At 33.7% G+C, this 23,639-nt stretch overlaps 1 protein-coding gene across 3 annotated transcripts; it reads right to left on the bottom strand.

The window, feature by feature from the left end:
* Nucleotides 1-287: 287 nt before the first annotated feature.
* LOC148598531 (uncharacterized) lies at nucleotides 288-21,941 on the bottom strand. 3 transcript variants are annotated; one of them, XM_088562443.1, is made up of 7 exons: nucleotides 21,805-21,941; nucleotides 19,922-20,963; nucleotides 13,526-13,710; nucleotides 12,260-12,316; nucleotides 4,562-4,690; nucleotides 3,631-3,850; nucleotides 288-2,992 (listed from the first exon to the last, which is right to left on the bottom strand). In XM_088562443.1, exons 2-7 carry the CDS (start codon nucleotides 20,835-20,837, stop codon nucleotides 2,625-2,627), a joined length of 1,875 nt encoding a protein of 624 aa, XP_088418569.1. In that variant the 5' UTR covers nucleotides 20,838-20,963; nucleotides 21,805-21,941; the 3' UTR covers nucleotides 288-2,624. The 3 variants fall into 3 exon arrangements, with proteins under 3 accessions (XP_088418569.1, XP_088418568.1, XP_088418567.1); XM_088562442.1 differs by lacking the exon at nucleotides 21,805-21,941 and adding an exon at nucleotides 21,575-21,725; XM_088562441.1 differs by lacking the exon at nucleotides 21,805-21,941 and adding an exon at nucleotides 21,243-21,511.
* Between the last annotated feature and the right edge of the window lie 1,698 nt (nucleotides 21,942-23,639).

Here is a 23,639-nt window from a genome sequence, read left to right as displayed (position 1 = left end):
CTGGGAGTATTCAAATTGTGACTTTTTTAAAAACTGGATGCACCTTATAGGTGTTTTACAAGCTAAGCCCACTGAAAGAAAATGTTTCAATACCATTATTACGTTTCATTTATAATGTTTTAATTATAACAGTGCTGTATGCATCGTTGTTATTTTTACCTTTCCATGAAACGAAAGTACTACCCCCATTCGCACTTATCAGAGTCCTCCAACCTCCTCATAAAATGTCAGGGTTCGTCCTCGAGGGTTCACCACACTTTAAGTCATATATAATAACAAACAAGAAGTTTAGTTTGGAATGTATTTGTCAAACTACAAGGCAAGACAAATTGGTCCTATCAACAATTAAATTAAGGCAAGATTGAACATGAAATGATATTACCCGAGTAAAAGCCTCGAGGGTGACCAAATGTCTCTTAGAGATGACATGAACACTCTTATGACAAATACATACATTATTATTATTACACAGATAATAATCTGCAATATACTCATTAACATTTTTAATAAAAATGATTGTCATTATTTATGTGGGATACTAGATTCACAAACACTCCTCCCCAACCTCTCTCATATCCCATCATTTGCATGTTCGTCAAATGGCATAAAAATACTAAAAATAACGTTTACCCTTCTTTTCAATTATGCAAAATGATTACAATATCTATCTGGATTTGAAGAAGCAATGACGATGAAAAAAGACTAAATCTCAATAAAATATTCACATTCAATTATGTTACAAAGTCAATAAAAAGCGGAAAATAGTGAAACCGGAAGCAAACATACAGTAAGAAAAAGAAACACGCAGGTAAAATCAGGATTAAAAAATCCGTGAATAAATCATGACTGCACCATATGAATGAGGAAACAATGTATTAATTTATTGTTTGATTTCTGCTTATTTATTTATTTATAATTTCTTATGAAAACAAAATCGGTTTAAAGACTATCAGTGGCAGATCCAGGAGGCCGGGGGCCCAGGCCCCCTTAAAAAATTGCATTTTTAAAAATTGTTGAAAATTGTTTCCCCTTATATTTTACAGTTTCAGAATGCAGGATTTGAAGTTTAATATTTCAAAATTTTGTTGCCCCCCCCCTTACCCAAATCTCTGGATTCGCCACTAAATATTTTGAAGAATTCTAAGAAATCAATCACATTTCATACTCAACGAAGTATACTGAATTTGAAAAACAAACAAAGCAGATAAGCCTGAACCGGTAGCTTCGGTTAAAAAAAATGGGGAAAATAACAGCCTTGTTTCCTGCTACCAACAAAAATAGGTAGTGAAAATAGTATATTTTTCAAATACATTTTGTACATTGAGTTAAAGGAGTAGCCATCTAGAATTTTACAGTGTTTGAACCAAAATGGTGAAAGATGTTTAGAGTAGGTAGGGTAGCAGAAAACAGACATTATTTGTGGCCCTAATGATATGTTGCAATTCTGTTAAGGGCGTTGTACAATTACAAAAAAAAATTATATACATGTATGTTCCTATAAATGATTCATTAAATTATAAAGCATAAAGCACCTGGTCCTACACATAAAATTATTATATACATCATACTATATACAATATATATCTAAATACCCTGTTATAATAATATAAAATAATTGTATCTAAGTATAATATAAAAATCTGAGAAAAATTCAGAAAATGTTGATTGTCTGATCAATTATAGACAGGATAGCAATACAAGAATAAAGTATGACCACAACACACTAAAGGATACTCCGCGCTCCCAAACCAGGAAGTTGATGTCACTTTAGTCTGAAATCGAATACCACAATTTGGCATACCTATATCAAGCTTCGTGCAAAATACCAAGTGGCTTTGATAAATAGTGGCAGAGAAAACTGTAACAAAAAATGCAGAACGAACGGAAGTATGGACAGACGCCGTGATCACTACATACCTTACGCAAAGCGGAAGGTATAAAAAAAATCGATTATTGCCTATTTTTTTTTATGAACCGGATGTAATACATACATAACTTTAAGGTCATATTGCTGTTATTATAACGATTTAAAATTCGAGTTTGTTAAAATTGCCAAGATTCATCAACATATTTATTCTTTGAACAAGGTTCGTTTTCAATTGCCTTTTTCGTTTGGTCCCTAAACATTTTTGGCTGAATGCAGTGAGTATCTCCGTAAATAAAAATAAAGGGAAGGTTGATGTTTTAGTAAACATTGAAGTTTTATAGTAATACAATTAATAGAGGTAGCAATATTTTGGAATTCTCGTTACTAGAAGCAGAACAGTGTTAACAAATACTATCTCTAATATTACCCATTCTGATTTGAGCAAATTCTACACAATTATTAATTCTATTGTACAAAATATTATGCAACTTTGAGGTTTTGGTACAGTTGATATTTCAAAGTATTTCGATTTTTCCATAGATGGATTGATTTATCAATTAGTTTAACATGGCTGGTTAAAACTCTTTTTAGGATCAACAGAAATCAATTACATTTTTACACACTAAATGCTTGACAATGTTTTTGATATGCATTTCCCCATTTCAACAACAACTTGAGTATAATAAATCATAAATGTTACTCTGCCAGTCGTTTGAAAAATACACACCGTGGCCACAATGTCCCATTATCTCTCCATTTAACTCTGTGACACCATAGACGCTGCCTTCAGCGGAGTAATATCTGATGGGGAGTTATCCGTTGGCGTTCCGTTGGTGGCTCTAAGCTCATTTTCGGCTTCTAATTCCGGAACAGAAACAGGAACAGCTTTTGGTGGTGAAGGTTCAAACATAGGTTCCTGCTTCAAGACTAATTCCGGTGGAAAGGTCATGGAACGGTCGAGCTCAGTCATGTGACCGGATGTTACATGCTGGATTGAAGGAAGCATGCCTGGTGGGGGACTTCCCACTTGCAACAATGCTGGTGGTGGTGCGCTGAGGGCAGCTAAAACTGAACTGTGACTTTGATAAAGGTTCGGGTATGACGTTATGTTCTTGATATCAGGAACTGGAATAAACAAAGCATAAGAATTAATTTATAATATAAATAAAAGTCGATTATATAGGAACCTTTAAACAGTAAAATGTGGAACTTTTTCATAATGAGTTGTTTCGTGTGTGGTAGGGCAGATTTAGATCTAACTTCTTTAGACACGATTTTCGGGTATAAAATATATCAACGCGTTGCTTAGATAGGGACTAGGTTGTTACGACCATCTGAAGTGAGTTATAACTGTTTTGTAATTACCTATACTTGGTTTTGATATTCGATAGTGCAGCCACCATATTAGAAGGCATAAATTGGACAAGATGGCTATAGTTTAAACATACTTTCCCCAACATATGGAGTGTTTCCTTCTTTGTTCTTTAATAAATACAGATAAACATGAATTTGAGAAAAACGTAGTTATCTCCCTTCTTGCGTAATGAATTATTTAACCTAAAGGGAATTACGGCAAAGTTTACATAAGAGACTAGGTGGATACAAAAAATTTACATAAACAGGGTCCGATCCAGAAATTCATAAAAGGGGTAGGTTCAAAACCAACATTTCCTCACTTTTGCCTACATTTTGCACCAAAACAACATTTTTTTTAAACAAAAAGGAGAGGTCCACTGTATCCTGTAATGAATGACAAAATTTACCTGATGGATTTTCTGGTCTGGTCACTGAAAGATCTAGTAAACCGGCAGATGACGAGTGGGGAGTAGTGTATGGCATTGACGGCATGTATGACGTAGGTATAACGGTATGGTCGGGTGTGTTGTTGATCTCGCGGGTGGGCGTGGCCGCTTTAGACGAGACTTTGGCTTTCCTCTTTCTTGTCTGTATACCATCTTTTTTCATGGACATAGGTCTATTAACCTGTAATTACAAAATAAACATTCCTGTACGAGTAAACTATGACTCATTCACAAGGTATAATGATGTGATTGAAACAATAATTTTTTCATATATAAAGATTTTATTCCGTGTTAATGTGCACGTAATATGATTCATAAACTATCTACAAACTGTAACAAGCGCTTGTTATGTTTTATTTATTTATTTTTTTGCTTTTCTGTGGCGATCAGTGGGCAAGATATGCTCATACCCTAGTCATTACTACATCACTACATCTTTTAAAGTTGTTGCCATGGCTAAAATCTTGAACGTAGCTTGTTTTGTGTGTGTGTGTGTTTTTCTTTCTTTTTTTTTTTTTTTTATTTTTTTTTTTATTTTTTTTTGTTTGTGTTTTTTAAAGCAATTGAAACAGTATATATGTTTTCTAATATCTACTATACTGTACATACTGCGGCTTATCAATCAACTTATTTTTAATACAAATAAAACCATTTAATTCAAGCACTCACAACACCTTCTTAAACGTGAATTTAACGAAAGCATCTGTCGAACCGAATAAGGTCACTACTACCTTAATAATTAATTTTAATTAATTTCTGGTTTTGATATAAAGTATGAATCACTAAGCCTGACGGACGGACGGCTGTTTGACGTGCTTTCACCGTCGGTGACTAGACTGACGCAGGTAAAAATCATGTATAAAGGTCAGGATACTTAGTCACTTGATCATACCTGGTGAAGCTTGTAGTAGAGTCCGCATGCATTACATACGGGTTCTCCTTCGCTGTTCCGCCGCCATAATGTCGTTGTTGTAGTCCCGCAATTAGCACAGGATAGGCCCATTCGACTTCTATTGTTCACCTGCAAATAAAAAAAGATCATTGAATTTGTTGAAAGGTTAGTTTCAGTAACAACCAGAAAGAGCCGAATATTTTAGACTCTTTCCGCTTCTGGTTTCTAGTTTATTTGGGAGGTTTATGGAAGATGGTATTATCAGTTTGACAAAACTGATACCCGATTCTAAAACCATTTGGTTTTGTTTTTAATTGTGCTTTTCTATTTCAAAACGTCAAAATATTCACAAATCTCATTTGATGATTAAAAAAACATCCATGATGAATAACTTTTTTTTACTTCAATAACATCATACTGGATTTATAGGGCAGTAGGTAAAACTCGTAATTCTTCAGAATTAGACAACTTTTATCTAGTGCAGACTGACACAAGGGGTAAAGTAAAAGTCACGAATCACTTACACACCTCAGTTCAAACGGGTTTACATGTTATAAGACATTTTAACTAAACTAATGCACACTGTTGTTCTGTACACTCCGAATAATATATAGGAGTTTGGCGTGGATTTGAAGATCTTTGTTTTATCCCATTTGATATTGGTTGCTATAGTAACTAATGTTGGATGATTACATGTATTAAATGCGTCAATAATCCATGACTTTCCTGTTTTAGTTGAACAAACAATCGTGGAGAGCCTTAACAGCATGTTTTGACAGCCATGTATAAAATATGGCTTATATTTATTTGAAACGGATCTGAAACGGGTTTAGAATATGTTACGAAGCGACTGAAATGCATGTTTATCGTTGGACACAAAAACATATTTCCGACATTCATTTGTCTTTGTAAACAACAACACGGTTTATTCTAGCAAATTATCAGAAAATAACGAACCCAAATATACGGATTTTATTATATAAATACTCGCCAAATAAAAGAAAACCCGAAAAGAAACGAAACAACTTTGAACTTCTTCTGAAAAAAAAAACATATTTCAAAATTAGTTTTTTTTTTGTTTTTTGTTTTGTCATAAAACTACTCTTGTTAACAGATGGAATGCAATATTCGGGACACAAATATATCAACGAACAACAGCTTCATATACTCGGCCAAGTAATCCAACCCATTTTTTGTAAACATTCACATTTTTTAGCAAGCGCCTACTTTTACAATGTCATTGTTGATCCTGCCATACCCTTTGACAGCGTGTTTCGCACAGTGCAGATGAAGCTTTTAATGAATTTTACATTAAGTACGTAATATCGGCCATAAAATAATACTTCACGCTGAAAATTTAATCAAATCTTAGCAATACGAGCTTTATGATATAGCGATTAACATGCAAAATCATAAATTGAAAGTGATTTTATTTTTATTTCGATTGCGTGATTCAATTAGTCGACATGATGACTTTAATAAGTCAGAGAAAGCAATTTAGTCTTGATGCTGATCAAGTTTGTCATTCTTTCCCTTTTTCTTTAGTTTGGTTTTTGAATTTCGTAGTATTCTACTGTAATATAGATATATCCTACTCCCAATTGTTCCCATTTTTTTTGGTGCCTTGGGAAATCTTTAGACATGATTTATAAAAGGCAAGGTTCATCAACGGTCCGGAGGGTGTTGGGGGAAGGGGTGTCGGTCAAATGGAAAAATAAAACGGTGGTTCAAACAATCATTTGCTCATTTTACCCATTTTCTCGATTTTGCACAAATTTTCACAATATTTTCCAACAAAAGTAGGGCTCGAGCCTCCGGACCCCTCCCTCCCCAAATCCCTTTGAACCAGCACTGAAATGAACTAAATACAAGAAAGAACAAAACCATGAATAAGTAGCCGATAAATTTCTCGTGTACTCCTATCTTACGACTTTTAAAAAGGTTCTTGTAAAAACGGGTGTGTGAAAACTAATGTAATAATATTAAAGAATGAGTGGGATGGTTTCAAGAAATGCGACCTCACAACATGCTATATATCTTTAATACCTTGTGCATACTTTTTGTTCTGAAATTTAAATTAATGTGACGGGAAGTTGGTCCTGACCCGGTAAACACTGAAATTTCTTGTTAATTGGTATTTTTCTGACAAGATGCAGACCCACTAGTCATTAAGACAGAATTGCCAATTAGCCAGAACAGGGAGTTAATTGGAACGGCTTTAAGGTGGCGACAAGTTCATTGGCAAGGTGGATGTAGTTAAAAAGTAATTATTTTGAAATTTTTGAAATATGGAAACCTTCATAGTTAGTAGCAGGAGCTATAGTTATTAGTTAACCTCCAAACATGAATACATATTTTTTGCAGTGATTAAAACGCCACTTGTGTTCAAAATGTTTTCTTATGGTTGCAAACAGATTATCCTCCCGTTTTTTTGCCGTGAACACACAAAAAAGGGCAGACGGACTGAAAGAAAATATGTACATCTTCTTTAGAAAGAGATGCTGAATTACGTCATCATTCGTAACATGTATTAAGCCTTTTAGTCCGGCCAAATGTTTAACAAGTTAAACGAAAACATTTCAAAGCTTTCATGGTATTCTGACGATATTTTTACTAATTAACGCCGATATTATTATAACATCTTCTTTGATAACTTTAATGCAGAAATCCAATCATTTAGACTGCTCAATCGTGTAGTACTATTAACAAACGATGTTTAGTTAGACATTATAAACAAAACAAGTCCTGTTTACTTTAGAGCTTGTTTATTTTGCCGATCTTAAGTGAACCGCGCCAACCAAATGTTTCACATATCAGAAATCCACACTTTAGTGAGCTAGCGATTTACGTTGATAAACTCTCTTTGAAAAATAGACCGATTAAAACCTCCTAGCTTCATATACATTGTGGAAAATCTGATTAAAGGCAGTTGCTTGGAAAGAAAAAAAAGATTGGTAGAAAATATCTAAAATCAGACGGTGGTTATTTTTAGAATTGTTTTCATGCCATTGAGTGAAAAATCGACAATATGTATAAGTTCTTCTAAAACTCAAAACAGAAGGCGAATAATCTATGGAATAGTGTTTTTTTTATTCAATTTAATGAGAATTTTTGTTTTATGACTTATTGCACGAGCGTGTCACTAAATATAGCTTTTAATTTATCTTCATGCGTAAAATCGACATAATATTTTCGCACAAGACTGTATTCATTGCCACCCCCTGCGAATTAAAGATACTAGTGTTTTATGAAGTGAGATCTACATCTCATTTTCATTCCTGAATGATTCATAAAAATTTATTGTCGAATGGAAATTGAGTAGCCGTGTTCCTAAGTATAAGGCAGGAGATATCAGAAAACCCTCAGTTTCTGAATAAATAACTTAAGATGTACGTGAAGTACGACTGAATTGGTTACAAAACATCTCATGAAAAAACAACAGAATTGCTAAAGCTAATCCCGTAAATTAACCGGTAGCTGTTTTAGTAATTTGTACAAAAATCAAAACACTTGTGCACTTTGTCAATTTATATCGAATGTTTAATATTCGAATAATGAATAAAGAAAAACAATATCCCGAAAAGATGAGGCAAAGTAAAAGTTTACAAATCACACGGTTCTCGTTCCTAATTGACAAAAAATATCACACATTCAAAAAAAAGACAGGCAATACAAGACCAAAACATTTAGACATCATTAAATGTTTCAACTTTTCTATTACGTTTACTTGATTTAAAAAATGCTTTCTTCTTCTTCTTCTTCTTCTGATTTCTTCACGGTCAACTTTCCATTCAACGGTATCTATATATCCTGAATTTCATTTAAATTGTGTGCATTTCCATATAAAAATCACGTATTTAGAGTCAATAACGGCAATGATGCATTATCTATAATTTCATTCCTTGCGAGAAGAGTGGCTAATGGATCGCAGACAGGTCTGACAACAGCTAAAAATTCGCGAATTTCTAATCAAGGTGAACGACTACGTTGCAAAGTAGTTATTTCTTTTATCCAGATCACTAAGAGGGGTGGTACCTTGGTCGTGATAAGACCATGAAATAGATGTAACAGCAGCTGCAGCTAGATATTAATATGTATAATCAAATTGTCAACTAACTGAAAAAAAGTTACCACAATTCTACATTTAAAATGAAATGTTAATCATATTATACTACTCATGTAAAACATGAATAATGTTAAAATATTACATTAGATGGAAACAATTAGACATTCTGTCGAGAAGACAGCAAAATGTCGCCATAATCGAGGTAATAAAAAGGTGTCGAGTGCTAACTAAAGTATCCCTCTAATCAAGAACTGTTTGTTCCTCTATAAACAAATTTATAGTGAAGTCACATGCATATCAAACTGCTTCTTCGTGTACGATATGATTCAAGAAACACTTGTAGTTTCATATTCGTTGTTTGAGGTGTTAAAAAGGGGAATATATACAATATTTTGATCAGTTGATAATTAAAAATACCCTTGGTTAGCAAAAGAGTAATCAAGAGAACCAAGGTTATAGAAGTAATCAAAAAGAATGTAATCCAGGGACAAAGACCAGACATGGAAAACAGATACATAACAAAGAACATAAAGTAACTAAAATCATACATACAAAGTAACAAAAGCAAATAAGCAACTCGGATTCCACTAAAAAACTGGGAACATGGACCAGGTGCACCGGTAGGGTAAGCGTCCTCTGCTTTTCTAGAAACACCCGCCGAGTTGCTCATAAAAAGTCAAGTCTGGGGTAGACAAACGAGGAAAGGAAACTATAACACGTTGAACAAGTCAGTTTTCATAGCGCAGATGGATACACCGTAACGATCCAAGAGTTCATGATGACGACCATAAAACTTCTGTAGTGATGACTTCAATCTTGTAGCAACATAACCATGTTCCAGAAGCCTAATTGTTAGAATTTTAGCGCAATACAAAGTGATACAAGCCGGATGGAAACATAAAAAAAGAATTAATACATGTAAAATGTTGTGCAGTGTTCAAATAAATTGGAGTATGGTTTACTATCAATATTCTCTGTGTATGAGATTTATAAAAACAGTGAACCCCTTATTCAGCTACCCTGGGCTAAGTTGATGCTGCCCAAATTGAAAATGTTTGACACATCGTAGGGTTCAGAATGAAAGTGTTACAAGACATCGCACTTATACGACACAGCAACGACAATTTAAAACTGTGGACAACTATACATTTCAAAGAACGTCTAGAGTGGCATCCATGTACTCGTACTGATTTTACTGTCCGGACATCAGATGACGATTGCGGTCGAAAAATATTTTTTTATAAATCTTTATATCAGAGAAAATAAAATCTCGCGCTATTTTCTTGAATCATTGACAAACGGAAGGTAACATGCAAACATATGAACACAAAAAAGCCATATTTTCCTCCATGTCATAATTGCACGATTGTCGATGCTACGCGTATGTTTTATATATATGTTTTATATATACATTTTCATGCTTCAGCAAAACATATGTCGCGTGCGTGCGTGGTCATGATACATTATATCGTTAAACGGTTTTTAGATGTACTTTTTTTTCTACTGCGTCTTATCATTTCAAAAGGTTTCAATTATAACTTGCCGATTTGTGCTTCACTAAGGATAACAACAGGTAAAATCTTAAGGATTACCGACAATCCTGGATTAACTCTTTTAGTATGGGATTCCTCATTAAAACAGAAATAACTCACATCAGACGAACCATAAATCTTCATCTCAAAACATTGATCCATAAGAACCTACCAGATACTTTTTTCAACGGTCTTTTTCTACGATTATGTTTTAACATTTTTTTATTTTATTTTTATTTATTTATTTATTTATTTATTTTATTTTTTTTTTTTTTTTTTGGTTTACAGTGATGAAGACTACTCGATAAAGAAATAGAGGTGTAGTCAATAATATGTCGATTAAAATGTTTGCATGAAATACATTTAAAGGATTAACGTTCCCTTTTATGTCCTTTTTATCTTAAGTGTTGACCACTTCCGGGTAATAGCCGTGTCTGCTCCGTATATGGATTTTTGTTGATTTATGAAGACCAAAACAAACATTTGCCAACATCGTAAAAAATACACGATAATGGCTCACCAAATTTAAAATTAGAAATCATTATAAATCACTTACTAAAAACAAACGATTTTTGTCATACAGCCTCATTTAAAGAAATACAATATCCAAAGTTTGATTTCGTATGCGAATTAGCATATGATAAGTCACGGATTCCGTATGAATTCGAATTGAATCTATGCATAAGTTTGTCGCCCTGAATTAATTAATTTTGTATTACCCTCTTACATTGGTGACACAAGCGCATTCAGAGAAAAGGTGTGTCTGTAAGTACTGAGTACAAAAGAAAAGCTCACAATTTGCGCCATTCACACAGGCATAACATACTATCCTTCAGTACGATATTTAAGTTTATTTTGTACAATACAAAAGCTCTCATGAAACTGATAATTACATGAACCCAATGTTAGTAGTTTGAGATTGACATGGCATGGGCTATGCTTAGACCTTATACATGTACACTGTTGTACTAGCTAGATCAATCTTGAGATATGATACTTAGTAATACTGCCTCGCTTGGCACTACTCATCCAGAAGTACAGTAAAACATATCAATTAAAAAAAACATATGACCATAAATCATATAGCTCAAGATGTGAAAACACATTTTCCCTAAAAATGCTTGAAAGCAAAGAGTAATCAAGGGAACCAAGGTTATAGCGGTAATCAAAAGAATGTAATCCTGGGAAAAAGACCAGACATGGAAAACAGACATACACAACAAAGAACATAAAGTAACTAAAATCATACAGACAAATTAACAAAAGTAAATGAGTAACTCGGACTCAACTAAAAACTGGGAGCATGGACCAGGTACACCCGTAGCGTAACCTAACCTTAACAAGAACAAAGACAGATGGACGGACAGACGCGGCGACAGATTATTTGTATTCCTTCTCACATATAAATGACAACCAGGCATTAAAAGTTATGGACAATAAATCATTCACATATATATGACAGGCATTAAAATTTACGGACAGTCAATCGATTCTTTAATTAGATTCGCATGTTCATAAAACATGTACAGAGTAAGAAGTTGTTTAAGGAGAGGAACCTAACAAAGACGTCACTTATTAGATAGAAATGTACTGCATCACTTTGGGTGTTTCCATCAGCAGTACTTGACGTAAATGTAAACAAGAGCAAGTTTACTTCTGAAATTTCCGTAGCAGTGAATGGATGTAAGTTTTTCATATTTACAAAGATATTTTTAAAATGGTTCACGTTACCAGTACTTCCTCTGAGTATTATGGGAAAAAACGTTAAAGACATTAATCTGTTAAAAAAAGAAGTCAGGGCTTCAAATTTGCTATTGAAAGACGAATGTCCAATACATTTTAAAATTTGGAGGAAAACCAAAAGTCCTAAATACAGCTCAATGTTTAGCATTGAACGTCCATGGATTAGTTAAAAGAAGTTTGATTAGTCCTGGAGTCAGTAATTGAAGATCCCGGACCTAGGACTCACACGAATTGGAACACTTGAGAATCCCTTCTATTAGAAGGCAAAAATTGCTAACTTTCAAGTCCTATTAATTACTCTTGTACAAAAATAACCTTTATCCTAAAAGGGTAAAACCTGTGAACGAATTAACATACCTTTTCGCCATAATTACTCTTGTCAAACTTCTTCGGTTTTTCTTCTTCAACAGGTTCCTGGAAAAGATTGGAGAAATCGTCGGTGAAATTTCCATACTGGTAATACTGTAACATTGTGTTAGGACTGCTTTGGGTTTATTACTGCACTGCTTCTTCCTTAACTTATTAAAGCGTTCTGGTTTCTCAAAAGTGGACTAAACTGTTAAAAACCACGACAGCTATATAAAAGTCTATTTGATAATGAGTGTCAATCCAGAGGGTTCCAATATTAGCTCTTTTCCAAACTGATCAACACCGTGAAGTATCCAAAGCAAATTTGACGAAATCAGCCAAAAAACTAGAATCTTTCTTTTTCGTGTTATCTTTACGGAAAATTCTCAGGTTAAAAATCTCAAACTCTCAACGAAATTCCAATGAGGGACGAAAGGAAACACTCCCTGAAAATACGAAATTTCTGAACACTTGTTCTTATTAATGCAAAGCACACACGTGTGGCCTGCACTGCCGATGAATAAATAATGATGAAAAGTTTACATGAGTGAAACCCAACACCCCTCACCAGAATAAATCATGGGGCTCCTGGGGGTTCAATTTTCTCATGGTCAAAAGAAAATAGTGTAGAAGTTGAAAGAATTTTATAACCAGATAAGTTCGATGAATTGGCTGCCAGCACCATGGGATGGGAGATGGACCATTAGCGATTATGTGTGAAAAAGGGGTTCGATGCGGGAGTTTAGTGTTTTATCCCATGGTGATGTGTTTGCATTTCGGATTATGAGCTATTTGTCAGATTATGAATCAGAATAAATAGAATTGCATAAATTAATGCAAAGTTCAAATATTTACCTTTTCATGTTATAGACAAGCGAGTCCAAAAAACACATTCTTATATTGAAAAACAGGGGAAAAAATTGGATTTTGGACGAAATATTTCAAATGTAGAAGAGAGTAAATCATCAAACGGGTTATTTCATTGTTCAATGTCTTTGTTCTTTCAGACATCTTATGTTCTCACATATTTCAAACCAAATCAGATTTTACTTAGTGAATAATTAACGTGATTGATGAGTCTCAAGCTTGATATTTCAAAAACACGTTAGGAATTTGAACAATTTGAATATATATATATATAGATAGATAAGAAATCTTGACATGCAACAGCTAAGTGATAAACAAACATGAATCTTTAAATAGGGGTGGAAGAAAATCAAAAGAACAAATTAAATGGAACTACATGTAGTTTTATATAGCCACGTTGATACATACCCTTCTTGGTGATTGTATCTGTTTACCATTTGGTTGGCGATTTAATCCATTCATTTTATGATAAAGGCCGCATGCATTACACAGATAATGTCCGGTTCCATCCTTCCTCCAGAGAGGGGTCGACACCGCCCCGCAGTTTACACACTCTCTACCCTCACCCATGTCAAAATATGTCCCTTGGTCCTCTGAAAGTGAGATGAAATTCTGTGTTAAAGAAAGAGTAGCTTCAGCTTCGCCATGCTAATCTCTGAATGGGGCTGCCTAGGGGTATTGCAAGAAACTTCCGAAAAATATCAAATTACAGACAAAAAATGGTATTTCCTCCAGCTGGTGTGCCGGGGTTATCGCCCATTACAGTGTTCAAACTACACACAATTAGCAGACAACCTGGTCAAACCAGAGCTACTGGTGCACCCCCGGGGATGCACGTGCCAAGTTGAGTGGCTTGTCATTTCACATATTCAACCATTGCAGCTAGTGGAAATGCTAAAATCATCCGTAAAATAACGAACTTATGATGTGTGAGTTAACATATATATATTTTGGAGAGATTATTCGTTGTAACTATAGAGAATCAGCAAATGTCTCTGCTCTTTCCCCTGCTGTTCAAGTACGGGCATGTATACATGTGTACATGTAAAATAAACAAGATTCGAAATACTGTGGCAAAAATCTTCACTCAATAATTGCAAAAAGCACATAAAATAAAGTGGCTAAGACTGATGGTCATAAACAGAAATAACTCACTTTCCAATTTCAATTTTTGAGATACCGCTGAAATAAAACATATACAAAAGGATCAACTCAATCCCCTTTTAATATCAAACACCTTGCACTACCTACTATCTTCATAAATGACAAGAAACAAATTATCCCATAGTTTTGTTAAAACTCTTTGACCATTAATGAGAAACAAATAATATTTACTTTTATTTTAATTGCCTCCATTTGTCAACTTGTGAAGCAAAAGAAAGATAACTCTGCATTACAATGCACCAAAAATAGCTCTAAGAGATAAATCAAGCTGAACAGAATTCTTCAGAAAAAGACTAATATGCATTGTACCATTTGTTTCAAAGTACACAGCTCAAAACACCGCCTTTGACAAAAACATAAGAGATGTAAAAAGTATTTTACTCTGTTTATTGAAAAGGTTTATATTTCCGAAAAAGTTTACTACTAACTGAAAATACCATTTTAGGGCCCATCATTAACAATCAAAGTTTCAAACCGTGGGAGCCCTTCAATTTTTTTTTTAAATCGACTATCATTGAGATTATGGGTCTTTGTTTTTCCATAAGATCATTAACATATACCCCATAGTCTTATCACATATGGGATAAAGAACTATTCTTAAAAGCAGGTGCTCGAATTTTAGGCCTGGTGCATTTTAGCAAGTATTTTCGTAATCTTAAATGACGTCCATTGTCTGAAGAAGTGCACAAAAGTTTACGTTGCTCACGACAAGATAACAAGAAAATTCCACATTGATTTTCTTTATCTAAGAGATAAAATATTAAGATTAAAATCGATGAGGTCCAATATTTTGTGTCGCATATGTTGTGTTGTGTCAACCATTCTTCAGATAAGAATTGATAACATGTAGAAATTATCTGATGTACGGACTTTGTAATACATAAACTTTACTCAAATGTTTACAAAAAATTGGACGCCTGGACTTTTCACACGAATATATATAAGAATGATGGGAAGGGTATTGGACTTCGAAACTTCGAAGTCCTGTGAAATTTGCTGTAAACGGGAATAGGTTTTCACATGTGTAGACTTTGCATTTGCAAATATACTCTCAACTGTTAGCAATTTGTTAGATTTCGAACATATATATAGATCATAGAGTTAGGTGGAAAACAAATTCATAAGTACTTATTCTACTAATGAATATGCAATAGTTGCTTACAGAAGACGGCTTCGTCCTGATAAATTGACTGCCCAAGGGACAGTGGTATTGCCTGAATCGTTGATAATGTCTCGACTCAAAAAGGGGGTATGACCGTCAAAGGCAGTATCACTAGCATACCTGTGTTTATTTCACTGAAGAATCTGATTTGGGCATTGTCGTAATGCCCTCTTGATCTTTTAACGCGCACTGACCATACTTTTTACTAATAGCTCATCCTTCATAGACATTATGCTTGAAAGTAGGTCAATCAGAAAGTTTTCACCAAAAGATTCTAATGAAGATCCCTGGCCTTGTTTGATGTTGTGAAAATTACACTCTTTATGGAATTGGAAGAGATAAACAAAAAAAAAAAACACCCATTGCCCAGACACATTACATCGGAGTCACCGGATGCCTACATTTACCCACGTGCATTTACCTGTTAAAAAAATCCAAAAGTTATGAAACTTTGGCCTTTAACCAGGAATTAAATTGAATTCTATATTTTTCCATGAAAAAACAAGTATTGACAACCCACACATGGAAGAAGACATATACAAAAATGAAATATGTGGTACCTGTACATATTTGTTTCAGAAGTTGTGGTTACGAAAAACGAAAAAGGAAAGAAGAGAATACTGTTCACAAAATTGTATCATTACTACAAATGAACACGTTACATGTATACCTCATTTCATGAATAATACTGTACAAAATTAAAACGCCCTTAGCAAGCACACTTCATTCTTTGGGGTAGTTGACAACGGGGAGTGTAACGCGTAAGATTCCAAATAGTGGGAAACAGGGGAATGCAACATGATAATATTCGTTCTCCTTTGAAGTTATGGAGCTGAATCATGTAAAGATTTTCAAAATTCGTGTAATTTCAAAGTCACTAAAGAAAGTTCATGACCACATAAAAAAATTGCAGTCTTAACCTTAGATCTTGTCTTTTTTTAATGGTTCCAGCCTTACTCATTAAAGTAATGAACAATTATTCATGACAGAATGACAGATTCAGGGTCGACTCTAGTTGAAAACCCCACAAAATCAAACAGAGCATGCAATATACATCAATTAATGAGAAATTTAGACCCTGTAGTCGTTACTATTACTAACCTCGGACTGAGGTTTACGTTCATATAATGCGGGAAAGGAAAGCCTAATCCCTAAAAATGTTTCGTTGTTAAGTTCTCGAGCTTCAACACAATGAAACATTTTACAAAACAACTCTTGATCTAAGATTGTTGCTAGGCAACTAGGACCAAACATGTCATTTGTTTCAAGTAAATTGATTTTTGAGGAAATTTATAGACCGAATTAGACCAAACTTCTGTGTATATGTATACTAAATTTGGTTTACTCAATATTAAATTTGCAAACAAGCATTTGAACACTTGAGTTTCCTTATGAAATTTTGATGAAACCCTTGCACAAAAAATGGTTAGCATACACTCGTTTCTTCGTAATTTATATGTATCCTTAATTTATAAAATTTTAGTAAAATACCATTTCGTCTCAATTCATTCAATACCAGTTTAAATGGTGATTCTGTCTCTATGGTGTGCATTTTCACTATGTTTGACCATGTGTATGCCGTATATACTATGAACTAAGCATTTGAACACATACATGTACATGCAATATCCATGAGGAATTTGTACAACATGTATAAAAAATACCCGTTTCTTTCGTTATTGATAACTATCGTTAAATTGTAAGACTTTGGTAAAATGTCATTTCGTCCTTTATAGTCACTGAAAAACATAGTTAATTCCGTAAGTAAATCCCATGGACATTTCCTACTCTCTACGAAAAAAAAAAAAAAAACAGATACAAAATAAAAAGAAATGCAACAAATTTCTCTGAAAGCGGCACTGTCTAGAATCTACAGTACGTTTGGGCAGTTGAAAGTCCTTTTTGTTTTGTATTGTGGTGACATTTTTAAATTTTTTTAATACATTCATTCATTTCTTTTTATTATTATTTAATTTATATTTCGCTACCAGAGTGGAAGATGAACAAATAAGGTCTGAACAATTTGATACGTAAATTTAGAACTGAATTTGTCCTCATATCTATACCCAAACATTCTGCAAATCAGAAAAAATCGGGCCAGAAAATCAAATAATCTATACACTTATTTTTGAATAAACACAGAACGTACTTTTATCACTTTTGCAGATCGACACACCTAAAATATATAGTGATTAATTTAGTCTTTTATTACTGAATCTTTTACTGCACATATAGCCATAAAAAGCTTCGAGTTTCTGTCCTCGAATAAATGTACTTGAAATCGCAAATATTTGATTATTGGGCCGTAAACCCAGATTTATGGTCGAAACTTGTGTAAGACAAACACAATAATTTTTCCTGAGCGAAAACGTCCCCAATTTGGTACACGTTGGAGGGTGTTATTCTGTTGTAAAATTATAGTTTCAAATTTTATTTTTTTAAAGAAGAAGACGCAGACATCACAATACAATTTAGTTTTATACTAATGACATTCGTTAAGTAAAAATATTACATAATCCATTGAATTCAAATATTCCATTTATTGTGCTACATGTACGTATACATGCAGCAAAATAAACGATTACAAATCAAGTCTAGCGCGAATTAAAATACATATATATATTAAAGAAAGTAATTTATGACTCCCCTCGTGATCGTAAAGTTTCGAATATATGACTTATTGATATAGAAGAATCCTTTTCTATCCCAATTTAAAAGGAGAGACACACACTTATATATAGATAACTGAGATTAACATCTTCTTACACATGTATTTGGATCTATATAATAATGTTGATGAGAAGTTACTCATTTTTGTATTTTTTATATCTGGTATCATATATTCATAAAGAACCCATCGGTCTGTTTAGTTTTTGTATTTTTAAATGATCAAGAATTTAATCTGAAATATATATTATATCAGATTCCCATGTTGACACTTCCTTGTCTGTTAATTGGATGCAAATTGTCACACGTGTCATCGACGTATGCATGATAATTGAATTACCAACTGATGTCATAATTAATAAACAAATTGGGTGGCACGTTTATTGATGGAGACACCGAACGTAATAAATTCGATTAGATTCATAGATAATTTGATTTTTTTTTTATCAAAGTTCATTTGTATTTTCATAATTTTAAGGCTGTTTATTTATCTAGAAGTTTGTGGCGATTAATATGATGTTTATTTAAACCAAATTAAAAAGAAAACAAAAGAAAAGAAAAAACCCCAAATGCTGAACAATATCTATGCATAAAAAATTGTTTTTTGTTTGTTTTTTTTTTCTCTATAAATTATTACCTGTTTTATCATTATATATTGCATAATGGTATTCCTTATAGACTCTTTCCTGTTTTATTCCAATTCAATAAGGAACTACGAAAAATCAGAAAGGGGAATAGAACATTCATGAGAAATATCACGATTTATAATTTTAAAGTTATAAATCGTTTTTGAGAGCCTTGTGCTCGTTCAAAAAGGTTTTCATTTATGTAAGGAAATATTTATTGTCTCAAATTTTGGATAAAATAGAACATTCATGTGAAAGATAACGATTTATAATTTTAAAGTTATAAATCGTCTTTGAGAGCCTTGATCTCGTAAAAAAAGGTTTTCATTTTTATAAGTAAATATTTATTGTCTCAAATTTTTGGATAAAATAGAACATTCATGTGAAAAATAACGAGTTATAAGTCATAAAACGTTTTTAACTCGACCTTTAAGAGCCTTGATCTCGTTCAAAAAGATTTACAATTTATATAAGAGAATATATATCGTCTCGAATTGACGAAATCAGTGGTGTACAGCCAGATATTTATACTTTTTTCAAAGATAATTTCTAGTAAAAATTTAATTACTGTCTAAACAGATTAGTGGGAGTTAAAGTGTTATCTCTTGATCTTTTAGTGCTATATAAACAAACTGATGTACACACACAAACAACTATACAATGGCTTCACACCGAAAATTATTATCTAGATAAACTAGTATTTTCTAATGAGGAATTTTGATAAAATAATATCAAAAAATATAATTCCCTTTAATTATTGTACCGCTTGTTAATTCTAATTTTATCAAAAATTTAGATTTTGATTTCGGAATTTTTATAATGTATGAAATAATGCATATATTTTTATTCAAAGACACAACAAATATATGTTTTATATAAATATTTGAGCTACATTTAATTTAGGAGCATAATGCATCACATAAATCCTTAATTAATTTAAAAAATCAAACAAGCATTTAATGTTGCCTATAAAGAGAATAATATACATTTTTGGATGTACAACACGTTATGAAGCTTACATTACTGTATACGATATACAGAGATTTATACAGTTTACATTTTTACCACGAAGTGTATATGCGATGTATCTTAAAGCAAGTTGAAGAAATTAAACATATTTTTAATAAAGCAAACAAACGAAATAAAAAGAAAATAAGCAACAACTAAATTATTTTAAAATCTTACCTTGTGCTCCGTAGTTGTTTGGAATGGTAAAGTTATAGCCTCCGTCTTGGGTCAGGAAATTAGTATACTGCATATTCTGTCTTGGTATATCTACAGAATCACTTCTCCCGCTTGAAGGGGAACCAGGGTCCCCGCTGATGGCGTAGCTGTTGTACTTTCCTGCTGAAGGACTGGATCCTGGTGAACTGTAAAGTGCATCCCCTGCAGCGGATAACTGCCATCCTGTCGTGGTACCACCGTAATGCATTAGCGCCCTGGGGTTAGAGTACAGAGTTGTCATGTTGTATGCTCCCTGGTTATCAACGATCTGATGCTGAGTTGTTAATAAGTTTTGGTACAGTGACTGCGCGTTTGTCAGAGTTGTAAATTCACCGTTACCAGTGGCAGCGTAATTGGGCGTGGTAAGTGTCACCGAAGTGGCAGCCGGGTGGTCCATATTACTGAAAAATGCTTCTACGTCCTCCTTAGGTAATAAATGTCCCGTGGCAGATTCAAATGCTGGCACAGGTGTTAATTGTGTCAGTGTACTGCCCGGTTGTATATTATAACCTGTATATGTCACATTGCCATCCCCGTCCTGAATCAGAGTATTATTTTCCTCGACGCGATTCTCGTCTGAAATATCCTGACTTATGCTTTCTACTGCTTGTGCGGTTTCAGCCACAGCCTCGGCAGATTGTATCACCACTTGACAAAGTGGCGTTACTCCATTAGTGTACAACTCAGAGTTTGACCTGATGTCGGGGTTGGACTCTGAACCGATATCGCTGAAATCTTGAGGCGTATCTTCACATGGTCGGGAATTCTCAAGCTCCTCTACTGCGGAATTAGTATCCTCATGACATGGTGTTTCTCGACCTTCTTGAGAATAATTATCAGGCGAATTATTTTGCCATGCCTGGTCAACTTCAGTCATATTGGAAATAATATACAATTGTATATAGTCCGTAGGAGGCGTTGTTTCAGCTCGTAAGGTTCAAAGTCACAATTCCGTGGACTACCTGTAAACCTTGTCGTCACCTGCCAATGTGAACTCGCGCACCTGTTAAAATTAGAACACTAATGTAAGCAGGTTTAACGTCAGCAAACCCAGAAAACTTCTTGTTTTACTTACAAAATATATGTATTCTTCGAATTGGAAAATTTCAGAAGCGAAGAGTTAAAATGAAAAACTATTTACCAAACTAAAAAACCGTTTAAATTGGTCACGTGACGAAATTGTGAAAATGTAATTTATTAAGTGACGCGGTATATTGAACAATTGAAGCCACTACACTGAAAGCCAACCGACAGAGTTCCACTCTATCGACTCACTGCTTACCTTGCCATGGAATGAAAACACATTTTCAGAAATTTAAATCCTGACTTTGAAAAAAATATCTATAGACGTCGTCTTAGGTGACTTCCTGATTTAAAAGACTAATCAAAGTTTAAATTTTAAGTTCAAAAAGTCCAAAAGAACAAATTCCAAATGAACATGTTAAGTTGTCCGCAAACTTTCTCCGAATGGTTCAAGAGCAGAATAGAGATACGAAAAATAGAATGATAAAACTTTATCACTGATTGTATAGTAACTACCCTGACGCAGACGAGAGATAGCGCGCGCGGCGGACATGTTGGTTGTAAAACGCGATAAATCAAAGGGCTTATTACCATGAAAATTCCTGATAACGGAGTCGAAAGATACGACTACTAAACAAAGATAGTCCACTTGTAGAGAAATATACAGCCCATAATAAGCCAAAATTCAACTTTGACCTCTCCAAAACTATTTTGCATATTATGGCAGCATAAAATTGTCGTGTAATATTTCAGTAACCCATATTTACAATTTTCCTAGGCTACATTGGATTCTAAATAGTAAACACTAAACAGAGATTTACCTGTTTTTCCTGATAAGGACTTTGTCCAAATAACGCCTTGTTAAAGGTGGTGGTATGGCTTCCAAGTTTAAAACCAGCGTTTTAGACGGCCCCTTTGAAAAAATGACGGGTTAATTCGTCTGTCGGTGCTTTTAATAAATTGGAATTAAACTGGAGTCTTCGAAGGACCATGGGAAATCAAACGTATGTCGACCGAAGGTGCGTTTACCTGTATGGCACTGCTGATTCTTCTTTGGGTTATACGTCATGTCTTATTTTGTAATTCAATAACAATATTCTTTTGGAGCTCTTGACTTCTTTTAACTTAGGTTAGGAGAAGTCACTTGTAATAATCTGAAAAGAACTGTGTCGTTTCTATTTGACTGTTCATTGGCCAATTTTCTCAAGTTTCTCTATTGAAAACTTATAATATAAAGTCGCTGCTTAAATTAATTATTTTGTCTATTATATTCCTCTCGATCTTTTGCACGTTCTGTTTAAATTTTATAATATTAATGTTTGGAATACTATATTTAGGAGATCCTGCTATGTACACGTATCTTTTGGAGAAAGGATTTCAAGTATATGGACAAACGGGATAACAATAAAGCCCGTTTAACAATGGAAAAGGCTAAAGGCTGCCAGTTTAGTCCTTCTGAGTTAATATAGTCTCTATATTTAGTTGCTTTGAGTACAGACTTTAATACATGGCCTAATGCCATCTCAATTAAGTAGGTCGAAGTGGAGACAGGCAAAGATAAATTATAATTGACAGACAGGCAGACAGACTAGTGTGACAAAGTTAATTGACAGACAGACAGACTAGTGTGACAAAGTATGGTAGACGACAGAGAACATAGTTTTTTTTTTTTTTTTTTTTTTTTTTTTTTTTGCTATTGCCCAAGTGTCAAATTGACATTCTGAATTTATAATGCCCTGGCTACCGACAAAAAATATATTCAATTTTTGCCGCAGCCAAGTGTAGAGGTGCTTGTTTTAACACGAAAGAACGGCTTTAAGAAGCTGCGTGTACATTCTGTCTACAAATGTATTCAAAACGTTCTTGCAATTATAGAAAAGAATAGAATAAACTACGCAATCATTCCAATGAGGTGAATATTTACGTGATGTATACACAGACTATCTGATTTCAGCAGCGGATCCCAAGATTTTAAAGTGTTCATTTTCGTCCAAATTTTGTTCATGCGCCACCCCTTGACCCCGGATCTGCCAGTGGATTATACTACATGCACATTTTGTAATAAATGAATAACTGCAGGTGTTGTTTTCTGATTGCAGGCCAAACATATTTCAAACAAATGTCTTAACCATTAGTATAGGGTAAAGGATAAGAAATTAACACACATTTTACATTGGAAACAGAAATATGTGTTATACAAACATAACTTGTGTAAACGGTCTGTAAGTTACAAATCTAGATAACAGATTTGTATATATTTATGTTTAAAACCACCTCATTTCATAATCAAAGGGCAACAACTCAAACCGATTTTATAGAAACAAGTATTAGACCATGGTGGCCCAATAACCAACACAAGCCTCTCCTGTGACCTAAAATGATTTTTGAAAACATATATCAATTCGTTGGTTTAATATGTAAAACACATTTCTATCCGATCAAGCGGTTTGAAATTAGGTAAACACATTTAAGAACAAATAAACAAGATGCAAAAATGTTAGATCCCACTGAAAGGCTTACGTTTTAAGCTTTTGAATGTGTAAATGTCTAAAATAATAGTATCATTAATAAGCCAATAGAATTCCCCGTCCCATATTTTTTCGTCGCAAATTTCTGGTACCTTTTAGTGGTCTGAACCATATAGATGGTTTATCGG

Source organism: Perna viridis, chromosome 14, assembly GCF_037379345.1.
Source record: "Perna viridis isolate PV_CMFRI_1.1 ecotype Kerala chromosome 14, ASM3737934v1, whole genome shotgun sequence".
In the NCBI taxonomy this organism is placed as follows: Eukaryota; Metazoa; Mollusca; class Bivalvia; order Mytilida; family Mytilidae; genus Perna; species Perna viridis.
The sequence above is the reverse complement of the archived record's forward strand: the minus strand, read 5'-3'. Positions and strand labels throughout refer to the sequence as shown.

Bases quoted from the DNA above. Each gene is read 5' to 3' on its own strand.
- LOC148598531 (XM_088562443.1), bottom strand. From the start codon at position 20,837: ATGACTGAAGTTGACCAGGCATGGCAAAATAATTCGCCTGATAATTAT. The intron at 12,317-13,525 runs GTATGTATCAAC...AATCTTTTCCAG, and splicing joins AGATACAATCACCAAGAAGG to GAACCTGTTGAAGAAGAAAA. The intron at 2,993-3,630 runs GTAAATTTTGTC...TGTTTATTCCAG, and splicing joins CAGACCAGAAAATCCATCAG to TTCCTGATATCAAGAACATA.